Source organism: Pteropus alecto, unplaced genomic scaffold, assembly GCF_000325575.1.
Source record: "Pteropus alecto unplaced genomic scaffold, ASM32557v1 scaffold97, whole genome shotgun sequence".
Classification (NCBI taxonomy): domain Eukaryota; kingdom Metazoa; phylum Chordata; class Mammalia; order Chiroptera; family Pteropodidae; genus Pteropus; species Pteropus alecto.
Window position 1 is genome coordinate 2,092,713 of NW_006439713.1, and position 14,298 is coordinate 2,107,010.

A 14,298-nucleotide genomic window follows, 5' to 3' on the forward strand; every position below is an offset into this window, starting at 1 on the left:
GTGGTGTCACTGCCATTTGGCATCTTATTAGAAGAGCCATCTGTTCTTTTAATTACTATCACCTCACTTCGGATTGCAAGAGCAAAAACCCCTAAGATATATTTCTGGCTAATTGAAAAATCAAATATGCTTTTAAAATCTTCCTGAAAATAATAAGGTCCCTACCAAAGATCTGACAGCCGGCTGCACAGGAAAGAGACAGACAGCGTAATGAAAGGCCAATTAACACCGAAATCTTAAAACATGCTCATCTTTCGATGAGAATAGATTATAGTCACTCCTAGAGGCAAAAATACTCTTTTTATGTATTATACATGAGGAAGTCGCATGTTGAAATCTAAAACGAGGTGTTTTAGCTTGCTTTCGTTTGACTCAGACTTCAGAAGAGACGTTTTGTGTGTAGGCAATGATAGACTGTTTCATCGGCTCATCTCTTTAGCAAATATTTTCAGTGGCACAGCCAACCACTTTTCTGTGTAATGGAGAAGAAAAGATGAGCAAGGCGGACCCAGTTTCTGCTATTCTAGGAGGAGGAGAGAAACGTTAGACTCAAAAGGGATGAAGAAGTTCAAATTGGTATTTACAAAATAGTCATGAGAAGGTGAAATACAGCCGAGGGAATATAGTCGATAATCTCGTAATAACTGCGTACAGCGCCAAGTGCACACTAGGCTGATCAGGGGACCACTCCGTAAATTCCATGAATATCTAACCACTCTGCTGTGCACCTGAAACTAATATGAAATAATATTGAATATTAGCTGTCACTGAAAAATTCAAAGTAAAAACAAATCGAGTACTCCGAGCATGGATGTGGTTGATGTGGGCTGAACTGCCGAAAAGCTGACTTAGGAACGGAGGCCAAAATGATGGGAGGCAGCCAGCCACGTAGAGGTCTGTGCTCAAGGCCCTCCAGGCAGAACACTCAAAGGACAGTGTGGCTGGAGCATGCTGACAGAGGGAGGGAGTGGACGAGTGGCCCTCGGAGGTGTGGTCAAAGCCTCGACCATCGTGGTCTACCGTAAATGATTTGTTTTAGCGTCACTCCGTCAGGACACTAGACGATCTACATGACTCGTCGTGTTGAATGACCTTGGGTGTCGAGCAGAGAAAGGGCTGAGGGGAGAAGGAGGGGGAAGCGGGGACCAGGAGGCTGGGTCCTCAGACCTGGGGGTGCAACGGGGAGAGAGGGAAATGGACACTCAGGATGGAGCATTTTAGAAGAAGGAACAGACGGACCCACAGGATGAGGGGTGTGGAAACGTCAGACTATGTACCTGACACTCAGATGCTGACAAATAAGCCAGGGGATATTCTTATTTGAATATGGGATGATGAGTGTGGAGGAGGTCCCCAAGTTCCTGTGAATATCCCTTTCTACGGCAGAAAAAGTGTCTACATGGGCCCTGTCCCCACCGGCCCTCACCGGGATGAGTGAAGGTCCTGTGCCACAGCAGCAGGGACCTGTGGCTGGAGAACTCTTACCCCGAGCGTTTCTACAATGTTCCTAATTGGTGCACGTGCCCCGTTTTCTTTGCTAGTTCTACGTGTCTAGATAGAAACATCCCGCCAGCACCGTGCCGAGCTTCGTGGGCTGGCTGAGCTGGTAGCAAGCTGTGGCTTTGTTTGAGCGGCACAGCGAGCGCGCCAGCTCGCGTCCCCTAATGCTGGGGAACCACTTCAGCGCTCACTCGTAGCCCACTTCCTCTCCGTGTGCGTCAAGTTCCAACAGCTCAGGAACGTCTGGTTTCTCCCCCTCAGCATGTGAGTGTGTCACATCGTGAGGGCGTTGATGGGCATCGTGGACAGCAGAGAAGTAACAGCTGGGAGCTGGGTAGTGAAAGAGGGAGCAGGTCAACTGATAAAGAGCGGACGGGGACTTAAACACCTGGGGCCACTTAGTGAGTGCCGAGAAGCCAAGATAACCTCCGAGACATTGCTTCAGTGGCTGAGCGACAGAGATCGATAATTGACGTTCACGCTGACCCGGAACCCCAACATCATTCACTGTGGTTCAGTTGACTGATTTGCAATGTGTTAATACAACAAATAGTATATATTATATTTTAGAAATGTTGCCATCTAGAGCGCCAACAGTTTTCCAAGGGAAATAAAGTTACCTATAAAATTTTGGCTTTCCACAGTTATGTTACTAGACAGAGCTGAGTAGTAAAGGAGTGTGTGTGTGTGTGTGTGTGAGAGAGAGAGAGAGAGAGAGAGAGTGTATGCAGTTTATGAGTATCAATGTTAATGTCAATATCTTATATTTTAATATTTTCCTATTTTAACGCAAGCACGTTCTCCAATCCCATTTAAGGATGTGAGAGAACTGTTTCAAATGATACAAAAACCTCTCGTGATGTAGGCAGGAAGTGGGGTGCAGTTGCAAGTTAAGACAATTCCTTGTCACCATGGAGCCAAGACAAATTTGCTGTGCCCTTGCTGTCCCCTGAGAATGCCACGAATCTCAGGAGTTCATACTGCACCCAAAGACCCTGGGCCTTCACCTCTTCATCCTCATTTTATGTGTTAAAGCGTTGGACGGTTTTGAAGTGACTTTCACTGAGACTCGAGGGGCTAGACAGACAGCTCGCATTAAGTGCAGCAATTCCATAGGCGTCTCCCTCTCGGAAGTTGTTTGAGATGAACAAGGGTCAAGTTTTTCTACATGACACATCTCAACAGAGCCTTATTTAGCATGCTAAGTGAATAGAAAAAGTTAGCTATTACAGGAGCAAGCGAATGATTAAATTAAACATGCCTTGAGAACAGAGCCCACGGAGGAACCAGCAAGCCGATACTGCACGCTGGGCTGTGTCCTGTGCCTTTCCTGTCACTTCCGAGGGAAGGTACACAAAATGCTTTGCCCTTACGTTTTGCCATTGCTGATGGCGTGTCAATTCTAATGAAAATACTCCATGTTCGAAAGGTAGCAGAAATTACATGCATAATCTTTTTGTCCGTCTTTTCTGCCTCTCCCTCTGTACTTTAAAGGAACTGGTTGTTAAAGCATTATAGAAATATGCAAAATATATTGAAACAGAGATACACAGTCATACACAGTCTATACTGGTAAGGAATGCTTGGTGTGCAATGACATGTGACTCGTGGTAGGAATCATTTTTACTTGCTTTCTTTTAGGGGCAAATAAAACACAAATATCTGGAATATCCAGCATTAGCTTTTCCAGCTGTTTTAATATGATAGCATATTTCAGAATAAGTAACTACATGGAATTGCTTAAAAGGTGAATTTATTACTTAAAGATATTTGATACTATTTTTAATTTGTGTTCTTTTGAAAAGCTTATGCTAGATTAGTATTTGTCTTAAGATTTTTTTCCTACCCGGTTCCTTTTGAATTGCTCTCATCAGGCATAAGAAATCACAACCTGTTTTTAATTTATTTGAGCAACTGATCTATGAACAAAGTGTAGTCCTTACAACAAATCACTAAGGGCTGTAGGATTGTGTTCACAAAGTAAATATTTGAGATCTAAAATCAACGAAGTCAAGATTCTTGGTAAATTCTGATTAAAATAAACCGAAGGAAGTCTCAAATGAACTTATGGAAAACAAACAATAGAAGAAGGTGAATTATTGGTGTTTTAGTCTTTACCCAAAGACAAAAGCACTGTCTGTTTCAAGTAGCATTGCAGCAGATGGAGAAATATTACATAGACAGGACGTCCAACAGCGGCAGAAAGCATGTAGAGTCACCCGCCGTGTAGGTGCAGTGACTCTCTTCGGGGTTTACTTTTTTGCTTTAAATAGTTTATCATCGAATTCTATTTGAAAAGTGAATATTAGATATTTACGTTTTCAAAAGGAAAAAAACCCACATCTTCATCCTTCTTAAAGCAACACTGATATTTGGTGTCTACACGTTGGCCATTTCTGTACCGCTAGATTTGTACAGGCAGAAATCACAGGTCACAGAGAGTACACGGTGTCCTGTGCCGATGGGAAGGGAGAGAGGAGCTGCATATGGCTTTGTGTCCCTGTGGTGAAAATAGTCACTGACAATGATTTGAGTGGTAATTAAGAAATAGCAGCCTGCCCTACAACCCCGAACGGAAGAGGAATCGATCTTCGTCTTAGAATGTAGCAGTGTGTTTCTCATCGCTACGAGGAAATCGCATAGTCTTTCCTGAGATGTTTGTAGAATGTCGTATTGCTTTGTTTCCGCCCATTTATTGAAATACTGCGAACTGAAGCACAAGTTTATACTTTACATGAGGTAGAAATGTACAGAGGAAAGATAATTCTCCCTCCATCTGTCACATTTTAAAAGACGATCAAAGAAAATACGATAAATTAGTTACATACGAATTATATGCCAACTCTGTTGCTGTAAGGTAAATACCTGTCCTAGACCTAAAAACATTAGGACGTTAAATTTTCTACATACTTACTAAAAACTTCTGATTTCGTTGAAAATTTCAAGTAGCTTGGACCTTTAAAGTAACACACACACACCCCTATTATTAGCCCTTTGCGTGAGGTTTCTTCAGTGGAAAAAGCCTTTTCAATGGCTGTGTTTACGTAACCGGGTGGCTTCTGTTCCGTTCTAACTGGGTGATCGTTTCCCTCTGTTTCAGGATCTAGATTTCTCATCACATCCACGGGAGCCTTGTATATTAAAGATGTACAGAACGAAGATGGATTGTATAACTACCGCTGTATCACGCGGCACAGATACACCGGGGAGACGAGGCAGAGTAACAGTGCCAGACTTTTTGTATCAGGTAAAAACTCATCGAGACTGCGTTTGCTGTTTCTGCTATTCCTTAGTGTCCCGGGATGACTCAACCAAAATTGTGGAATCTATGACTAAAACGAAGCCCTAAGCTTTTTTTTTTTTTCCGAAATAATTCAGCAACTTAAGGTGTTTTTTTTTTTTTTAAACCAATACACTACAGATATAGATGTTCCAGTGAAATCATTCCACATTTTGTAAAATTTCAAATTCCTTTGGACTTCTATTTGAAAGGTAATGCCTCCTCATCCACCCCAGTTGTTGGATCTGTTATTGACAGTGCCGACCAGCACGTGACACTTCCCACCAAGCACAGCTCCGAGGAGAGAGACAGGGTCCTACGAGGCACGCCTCTTGTTCTGACACAGGACAGGGCAGAGATCCCCTAGTGGGGAGGGTGGGAGGGCAGAGACCCAGCCCCACACCGAGAGAAGAAAGGGGGCGTTTGGCGGAGAGTGAAGAAAGAATTCAACACACACACCAAAGTCAGAGTCGAAAGGAAAGTTTATCAGAAAAGGGTCACACTCCACAGACAGAGTGTGGTCTCCACTCAGAGGCAGAGTGCAAGGGACTCCGAGTGTTCAGGGAATTCAGCTTCTATGTCATTCTTTAGTTCCCATTTCCTTTGATATGGACATACAGCGAGGAAGGGGTAGAGTATGGAGAGCGAAAGTCCTGCTGGCCTTTAATCCTTAGGTTCCCCATGGTTTTAGCCGCAGGGAATGACTCTTGGTCCCTGTTTCCCCTTCATAGTGTGGGGCGTGGCTGTCAGCATCACCGGACACCTCCCTTTGTTCTGCAGGTGTCCTCCGGGCCTGGCCACAGGCTGATCAGCACATTGCAGTCTCTGATGTGGCTTGATTAACGTTTCAATTCTCTTGCCTTCTCCCTACGTTAGTTCCACCTATTAAGCCTACGGCGTTGGGGGTCTAGAGTTAAAGGGATATTCACAGCCTGCCCCCCATCCAAGACTGTTCTCAAGTGAAAGAAATCTGAAAGCAGCTGATGCCACTCTGATAGATTTATCCTTTGAGAAGAGATCAGCGGATCAGCACAGTGCAGTCTCTGATGTGGCTTGATTAACGTTTCCATTCTCTTGCCTCCTCCCTACGTTAGTTCCGCCTATTAAGCCTACGGCGTTGGGGGTCTGGAGTTAAAGGGATATTCACAGCCTCCCCGCCCCATCCAAGACTGTTCTCAAGTGAAAGAAATTTGAAAGCCGCTGATCCACTCTGATAGATTTATCCTTTGAGAAGAGATCAGCCTTTTGCATCATCTTCACAATTGGCTTGTTACCGGCCCATTTGTCAGTAGGGATAATTAGCACTTTATGGAGCTAATCAAACGTGTGAAAAGTCCACCTCAGAATCAGAAAGTCACCTGCAAAATCTCCGACCTTTGCCCTTTGGAATGTGCCGTGAATACCTTCGTTTGGTTGGTAGTGATGCTTTGTGAGGGAGAAGTACTGGAGAGTTATTAAACCCTGCGGTAATTAAACCCATCGCGGCTTGAACACCTGCTGATCGTCCTTTTTAAGGCCCTATTTGGATGCCTCATCCCCATTCACATCCTTGAAATAACCAAAGCCCACCTGTTTTTCAAGATAGAGGGCAGAAAGATGTCAGAATTAAGTGATTTCTCCTCTGAACTTAGAGCTCTTTTTCTCACGTGTTCCTTTTCGTGGTGATTATTACTTCCTCCCTTGTCATAGTCATGACGTTTTGTCGCTTCCGTTAAGGAAAATTGTCAATGCTGGAAGATGGGAACATAGCCAGCGAGTGCAGACTGCTATTCTAAAACTCCAGGCTTTGAAGGAAAAGATAAAAAGATTTTATTTTAAATTAGATTTATATTTATTTTACAGTGTAGGCCTGGTGCACACAAGGTGGCGGTGAGGGTATGTTAGTCGCAGTGTTTTTAGTGACCTCGAAATTCTCCTGAAGTTAAAACAGAACAAATAGGATGACAAAAGAAAAAGCAGGTGGATGACATCTGCTTTTGACCCCAGACAAGGGGTGATCCTCAGAGACTCTTGCATGTGGGCGGCAGTGGGACACGTGGCTGACAAGGCCAGTATAGGGACAGCAACAGGGTCCCAGAAGCCACCGACGCTGGAGAGACCTGTTGGGACTGCTGTGTAGTCCCAGAACGGCTGAACGGTCAACTGATGCTCATCTCCGAAAGTAGAGAACAGTCCTTTGAGTGGAACCTGGGACCATGTGTCTAAGAATATTCTCCACGCAGCGACAGACCTGCATGAGCCAGGAGTGGAAGACGAGTGTGTGCCCAAGGCCACACGCGTCATCAGTGGTGGTGGTCAGTGCCCTCGAAGATATTGGAGGTATTCAAAAACTCCTCCTTTCGGAAGAACTGATATTTGCCTGGAGGGACACTGGTGGGTTTAGCCATCGAGTTAAGCCAGAGGAGGACACGAAGTGTAACTGGGGGCCTCGGAGAAATTCCATCCTCTGTCATGTCACGAAATTAAACTTCCATCAGAAGGAACGCATCAGAGAATGGACACAACAGAAAACAACGTGGGAAATAAAGACCGGCGATCTCAGATCACGAGCCCTGTTGCCATACCCTCTTTTCATTCTTGATTAGTTTGTATGAGGGTTTTAAAAAGGATACACGCCCCCAGCCTGGATAATTTATCAATGTTTGGTAAAAGTGCCCGTGACTTTATTCTTTGACCGAGAAACCTAGGAAACTTTCCTAATGATCGAGTGGCAAAAGAATGGCTGAAGCACAAGGTTACTAAGCGAACGATGTTTTATCCTAGCAAAACCTCGGAAGCGACCCCGATATCTATTGATAGGGGATAGTTACGTAAATTCTGGTGCAGACTCGGAGTGGAGTTATGCGCATTCACAAAAGGGAAAGGAGATGGTCTCTAAGCTGAAGGGGCTGAACCCCGGAATGTGTGGTTAGCTGAGGGGAGAAAGGTGCAGGGCGGGATATGCAGCATCCTGTCTTTTACGTAAGGAAGGTAGCGGAATGAATATGTGTTTGGATCCGCTTATAATTATGGAAAGCAATATCGGAAGGGTAAACTACAAACTAAGAAAATCATTTGCCTCTAGGGGAGAAAGCAGAGGGGAATCGATGTAAATAAGACTTATTTAAATGTATCTTTTATTTAGTTACATGGATGTGATTTATATTTTGAAATATTAAATTTAAAAACTTAATGTTAAAAATGGAAAATACATTGAAGCGAATGAATCTAAATGCATATCAAGTCGCCGAGGTACGCAAACATAGAAAATAATTATTTCAAGTAACTTTAAGATATAATTTTGACTATATATCTATGACAAATATATTCTAAAGACAAAAACAGCTTAAAATAAATTCTTAAAATTCATTTGGCTGCCTTATTTAAAAAAAATATTATTAGAATTACTTTTTGAAAAAATATCTATGGAATATTGTTAGTATCTTTTTTCAAAAACTATATTTATATTTATAGTGGGAGATAAATAGGAGAGGGGGAAATAATTTTTTTTTTAATGGAACCGAGACTCTGAGAAACTAAGGCTATAAGAAAAAAGCTTAAAATCAAAGAATTAAAATAAACTCCTTGAAACGTCAAAGCCCAATTCATACTACCAGTACACATTGATTATTTTTTTGAACATGTATTTCTAAGGTTTTTCCACTGAAAAGGCCCAAAGCCATGGGCAAACAGTGGCAACGAGCTCTTCTGACACCAAGGTTATAGTCACCTTTCAATATCGCTGCCCACCTTAAGGGACCGCGGATCCTTGGAGGAATGGTGGCTTATAGGCGCAAGATAGGAAATGTACAAGGTAACCCCGAAACGGTCATGGAGTCTCCTCAAAATGATACAGGAGCCAACTTCTGAAAGGACTCTTAATGGTCAAAAGTGAGATGGATGGAATATCAAAAACAATGATTGCACTGGACCGATATATACATATTTTTAAAACTCGTGAGTTCATTGTGTTTGTGTATATACATACACACTTATGTACATATATGCGCTATATTGTATACTACATATACACACTCACATAAACATTTAATAATAACAAAAGCAATGATAAGATTCTCATTGGTCTACACGGCGGTAACTGTGGCATCCACTATAAGTTCTCCGTCTTTCACGCAGATGCTGCATTTCAGGATAACCAAATAACTCGAGTTCAGGAAGCTGAGTTCTTATTTACAGAGTATTGACATAAACTAACTGTGTAGGAAAGAAGAAAATTAGAAAATTGCCATTTTCAGCCTTTAATAAATAATACCAACAATAATACCACAATCACATGAACCTGCTGATCAAGTTAACAGCACTATGTGTGGAAAAGCCACGCATTATGCATCCACAAAACAAAAGAAGAAAACATTGAACTTGATGTCATCGATCCGTGAGAACTAGATTCCGGTTTATAAGAAAAATGGCAATAGAGGAACAAGTTAAATGACACTCTAAAGGAGCAAATTCAGAATGCGGGGTGTCCTGTATGATGACGCCTTGGTTTCTTCAACAAGTCAAAGATGTGAGAGGGGTAAAAAAGGGGGAGCATCTGCTCTGGATCAAAGAGACTCAAGAGACAGCAGCAAAATGTAAACCGTAGGGCAATCCTGATTTAACTAGCTCCATTGTAAATAACAACGATCACAATAACCACAACAATAATAACATTTTTTTTTTAGTTCGTCAGGAAAACATTAATATGGAGTAGGTAATAGATGATGATACGAAGAGGTTGCCATTTTGTCGTGTGACATCAGCCTCGTGGTTATATAAGGAAACTCAGAATGTTTCATAGAGAAACACACAAATAATATAGTGATAAAATAGCATAGGTTCTATGATTTGCCTCAAGTGCGTTAGCACCAAAGGCAAAGACTATAGAGAAATCGATAAAGGATCAAAGAATATTGATGCCTGGGTGATGCATAGCTGGGATATGTTACATCATTTTGTCTACTTTTATGTGAGTTTGCAAATTTTTGTGATAGAAACTATTATAAAATGTAGATAAAGCATTTGAAGATGGTGGATAAAAATGAAACACAATGCTGTTTGGTCGTACAATTGCTACGTATGAACAAATATCCCCATGAGAGCCTGTTGCAAGCATTGCTTAAATCGTGTACTTAAAATATAAAAGAAATCCCCATTCTTTATGGTGACATAGTTTCATTGAAATTTAATTCACCAACTGTAAACTTCACCCATTTAAAGCATACAATTCAATGACATCAGTAAAATATATAGTTGTGCAATCATCACTCTAATTCAATTTTAGGACATTTCCATCGTCCAGAAAGATCTCTCCCATCCATTTCAGTTACATCCAATCTCCATCCCCAGCTCCAGGCAACCACTGTTCTACTGTCTATCTCTACAGACATGCATTTTCTTCATATTTTAGATAAACCAAATCATGTAATATGTGGCTTTATATGAGGCTTTTTTATGTAGCATAATCTTTTGAGGTTCATTCATGTTGTAACATGTATCTGTAGTTACTCTTTTTTATTGCTGAGTAGTATTCCATTGAGTAAGGGTTCTTTATATTTTTTGGATATAAGTCCTTTATCAGAAATACCATTTGAAAATAGGTTTTTCTAGTATGTTGCTTTTTTTCTTTAATGTTGTCTTTGAAAGTATAAAATATTTTAATTTCGATGAAGTTTAATCAATTGGTTTGTTGCCACTTATGTTTTTAGTGTTGTGTCTAAGAACTCTGTCAAATCCAAGGTCATAAAGATTTTTTTCAAATCTTTTCTTCTAAAAGTTTTATAGTTTTAGCTCTTATATTTAGATCTAGGATCCATTTTGGGTTAATTTTTGTAGTGTTCTGAGCTAAGGCTCAAAATCCTTTTTGATATGAATATTCAGTTGTGCCATTCAATTTTTGTAAAAAGTCATTAGAATTCTACAGCACTATCTTAAACATATTTGAAAATTTTCTATCAATAATTAGTTTTAGGCAGAATACCAATTTTTTTTTAAAGCCTACAGCACCTGGTCTTCCTAAGTGGTCTTCCATCCAAGTACTAACCAGGCCCAACCCTGCTTAGCTTCTGAGATCAGACGAAATCAGGCATGTTTAGGGCGGCATGGCCGTAGACCAGAATACCAATTTTTAAGTGCAATCATTGAGTATTGATTTTTTTATGGCTAGCTTTGGAAGTGAGAATTTTTGTTTTCTGAAATTGTGGGCTTGTCCTGTAAAAAGTTTTTATTAGACCTTCTGTGAAAGGAGGGTGACAACTTGTTTGTGTCACCTTCCCTACCCTAATCCTACCTCCTACTCTAAGCAAAATGACAGATTCTGTAACTTTTTGGTCCATAAGGAAGTTATCTCTTCTTCAAAACAATGCCTTTTGGAATTTGTCTGTAATTCCCTTCAGGAGTAGATGGAAGCAGCAAGGTCTTTGCCAGCAAGGCCTCCGTAGCTGTGTCTGTGGGACGTTGATGCCTCTGATCCCCCTGAGGCCGCACGGGCTAACCTGTGCATGATGTGATGATGGAGCACAGGACCCTTTAGTTAATGGACGATGGAACTTCAGGAGATTCCTGAAGACTCCGTCATGAATTCCTCAGGGCAGCGGTCCCCACCCTTCATGGCACCGGGGACCTGTGCTCCAATCAGTATCTAACGCCTAAGGATCTGAGGCGGAGCTGGGGTGGTGATGCTGGTGCTGGGAAGAGGCTGCAAATACAGATGAAGCTTCTCTGGCTGGCCCACCGCAGCTCACCTCCTACTGTGTGGCCCTGTTCCTAACAGGCCAGGACCAGGGAGTCGGGGTCCCCTGCCTTAGGGGATGATTTAGGTCTCCTCATCATATCCTGTGGGATCAGTCACACTGTTCTCCTAGGGTACCCGAGAGGTGAGAAGAGCAGCAGTTTCATCAAGGATTTCTGTCTCTGTGATTGCAACAGGAAGCTGCCCCTGGAGCTGTGCCAGCTGAACGAGTTTGTCCCGTTTCCTTCCCGTTACCCTCCGGTTTTCATCCTTGTCTACTGACCGCCCCCAGTGGCTGATTGAGGAATTGCAGCATTATTTTATTTTATTATTTTATTATTTATTCATCCATCCATCCATCCATCCATCCATCCATCTATTTAAATTCCAAGATCAATTTTTAAAATTAATTTTTCTTTGGAAATTACAGTTGACGTTCAGTATTATTTTATATTAGTTTCAGGTGTACAGCATAATAGATATTTACATAATTTACAAAGTTATTCCCCCTGATAAGCCTAGTACCCACCTGGCACCATACATAGTTATTATAATATTATTGACTGTATTCCCTAGGCTGTGTTTCACATCCCCGTGACTATTTTGTAACTACCAATTGGTACTTCTTAACCCCTTCAGCATTTCACCCAGCCTCCCCAAGTCCCCTTCCATCTGTGTGTCTGTGCGTCTGTCTCTGGCTATCATCAATAAATCAACAAACAACAAGAGTTGGCAAGGATGTGGTGAAAAGGGAGCCCTCATGCGTTGTTGGTGGGACTGCAAATTGGTGTCACCACTATGGAAAACAGTCTGGAGGTTCCTCAGAAAATTAAAAATTGAACTATCATATGACCCAGTAATTCCACTTCTGGCATTGATCCAAAGAGAATAAAAACAGTAATTTGAAGAGATGTATCCACCCCTATGTTCACTGCAGTATAATTTACAATAGTCAAGATATGGAAGCAACCTAGGTGTCGATCGATCGATGACTGGATAAAGAAGCGGTAGGACGTAGATGCAATGGAATATGACTCAACCATAAGAAAGAATGAAATCTCACCATTTGTAACTAAATGGATGGACCTAGAGGGTATTATGCTGAGTGAATAAGTCAGACAGAGAAAGACAAATACTATGCAATTCCACTTTTATGTGGAATCTAAGGAAATACAGCACTTTCAAGAGATCTTTGCAGATAGTTCTTCCCGGATAGGAGAGAGGTTCTTCAGTCCTTTGCTTTTGGGTTTAATGCAGGCTGATCAAAACAGCCATAATACTTTCCCGCCTAAGGCGAAGATAAGGAAGCTCCAGGATTCAGGAGCCCATGTGTGTTTTATAGCGACCCCGTGGGGACAAGTGTGGCAGCCCGTGTAGTTCTGAACAGGAGGAATTAGAGCAGAGGACAGGACAGGTCACTGAGTTTTATTTTCAGCATCCAACTGGGGATCTCGACTTCACCTCCTTCACGATAATCTCTGAGACGTCACTTCCTCCAAGCAAGCGTGGACCGTGAGCTGAGTGGCCTCCTGCCCCAGCTGAGTACATTCTGTCCTTCAGACTGCTCTGCGGGCCCAACGTCATTTGACAGAACATTGTCTATAGCTTTTTATAAATAGGACTGTATCATAAGTGATCATCTGGAAGCTTCTTTTTTGTCTTAACCATTCAATTCTCCCCCTGCCTGAGTTGTCCTCATTCCTTCATCTCATGTCAGGTACCATCTTCTCGGAGGACGGCCCACGAAGACGGCTCCCGAAGCCCCCGGTACATTCGCCCCCTGTCACCACCCTCTTTTATGTCCTTCATCGCACCTCCCATGAGCTAAATGGCCATCACGTATCAGCCTTCTTCTCCATCACCTCTGCCCTCACACACACACCTGAGCGGGATGTCAGCCCCGTGAGGGCTCCCGGCCCTGCCTGGTTCACCTCTGTGCCTCCCGCGCTGAGCCCGATGCCGGCTCCGGACTTGGGGTTCACATAGTACTTCTGAACTAAATAAGCGAAACACTGTCCGATTCAGTAACTGTGGAAAACTCTCTTTTGTGACATTAAGTTTACTGATGTCAAACCGCCGTTTCTGCTATGGCGTTGCTCTTTTAAAGGGGAAGGTGACTGCCCCCTGGTTGTGCGACACCCCCGTTCTTGGCCTGAGGGGGTGACTCCTGGAGAAGCGTGCTGTTTCTGGACTGCTTAGTTATTAGCAGAAAACGACAAGCAGAACCTTTTCTGTTTCAATCTTTTCCAAATTCTGAGCGGAAGCAATTTATATAAACAGGAGGGGTTTTTTTTCTGTTTAGATACAAACCTTAAAGATCTGTATCAATACTTGGTCGACACGTAGAATTTATATTATACACGAGGCCCGATGATGCTGAATGACCCCAGCTCGTCCTTCACTCCAGCTAAGAGTTTTTCTCCCTTCCGCAGACCCAGCGAACTCAGCCCCATCCATCCTCGATGGGTTTGATCATCGCAGAGCCATGGCGGGGCAGCGTGTGGAGCTGCCTTGCAAAGCGCTTGGGCACCCTGAGCCAGACTACCGCTGGCTGAAAGACAACATGCCCCTGGAACTTTCTGGAAGGTTCCAAAAGACCGTGACGGGGCTGCTCATTGAGAACACGCGTCCCTCAGACTCAGGCAGCTACGTGTGCGAAGTGTCCAACAGATATGGAACCGCTAAGGTGATAGGCCGCCTGAACGTGAAGCGTAAGTTGGCGGTCGCTTGCGATGGTTGGCTGCCACCGAGCTCCTGTCACAGGCGGCTCTCTGCAGCATTCCACTGACTGTCAAAACGGTCCTGCTGA

At 42.8% G+C, this 14,298-nt stretch overlaps 1 protein-coding gene and 1 non-coding gene across 2 annotated transcripts in view; one reads left to right on the forward strand and one right to left on the reverse strand.

Annotated features, from left to right (window-relative positions):
- The window catches only part of DSCAM (DS cell adhesion molecule), a 540,559-nt gene that overhangs the window by 279,669 nt on the left and 246,592 nt on the right, over positions 1–14,298 (forward strand). Inside the window, exons 5-6 of the mRNA XM_015593080.1 lie at positions 4,601–4,747; positions 13,922–14,200. Coding sequence (XP_015448566.1) covers positions 4,601–4,747; positions 13,922–14,200 — 426 coding nt within the window. The remainder of the gene's footprint in view (positions 1–4,600; positions 4,748–13,921; positions 14,201–14,298) is intronic.
- Positions 10,754–10,872, reverse strand: LOC112483786. The gene has a single exon (XR_003047770.1). It is a non-coding gene; the product is annotated as a 5S ribosomal RNA (ribosomal RNA).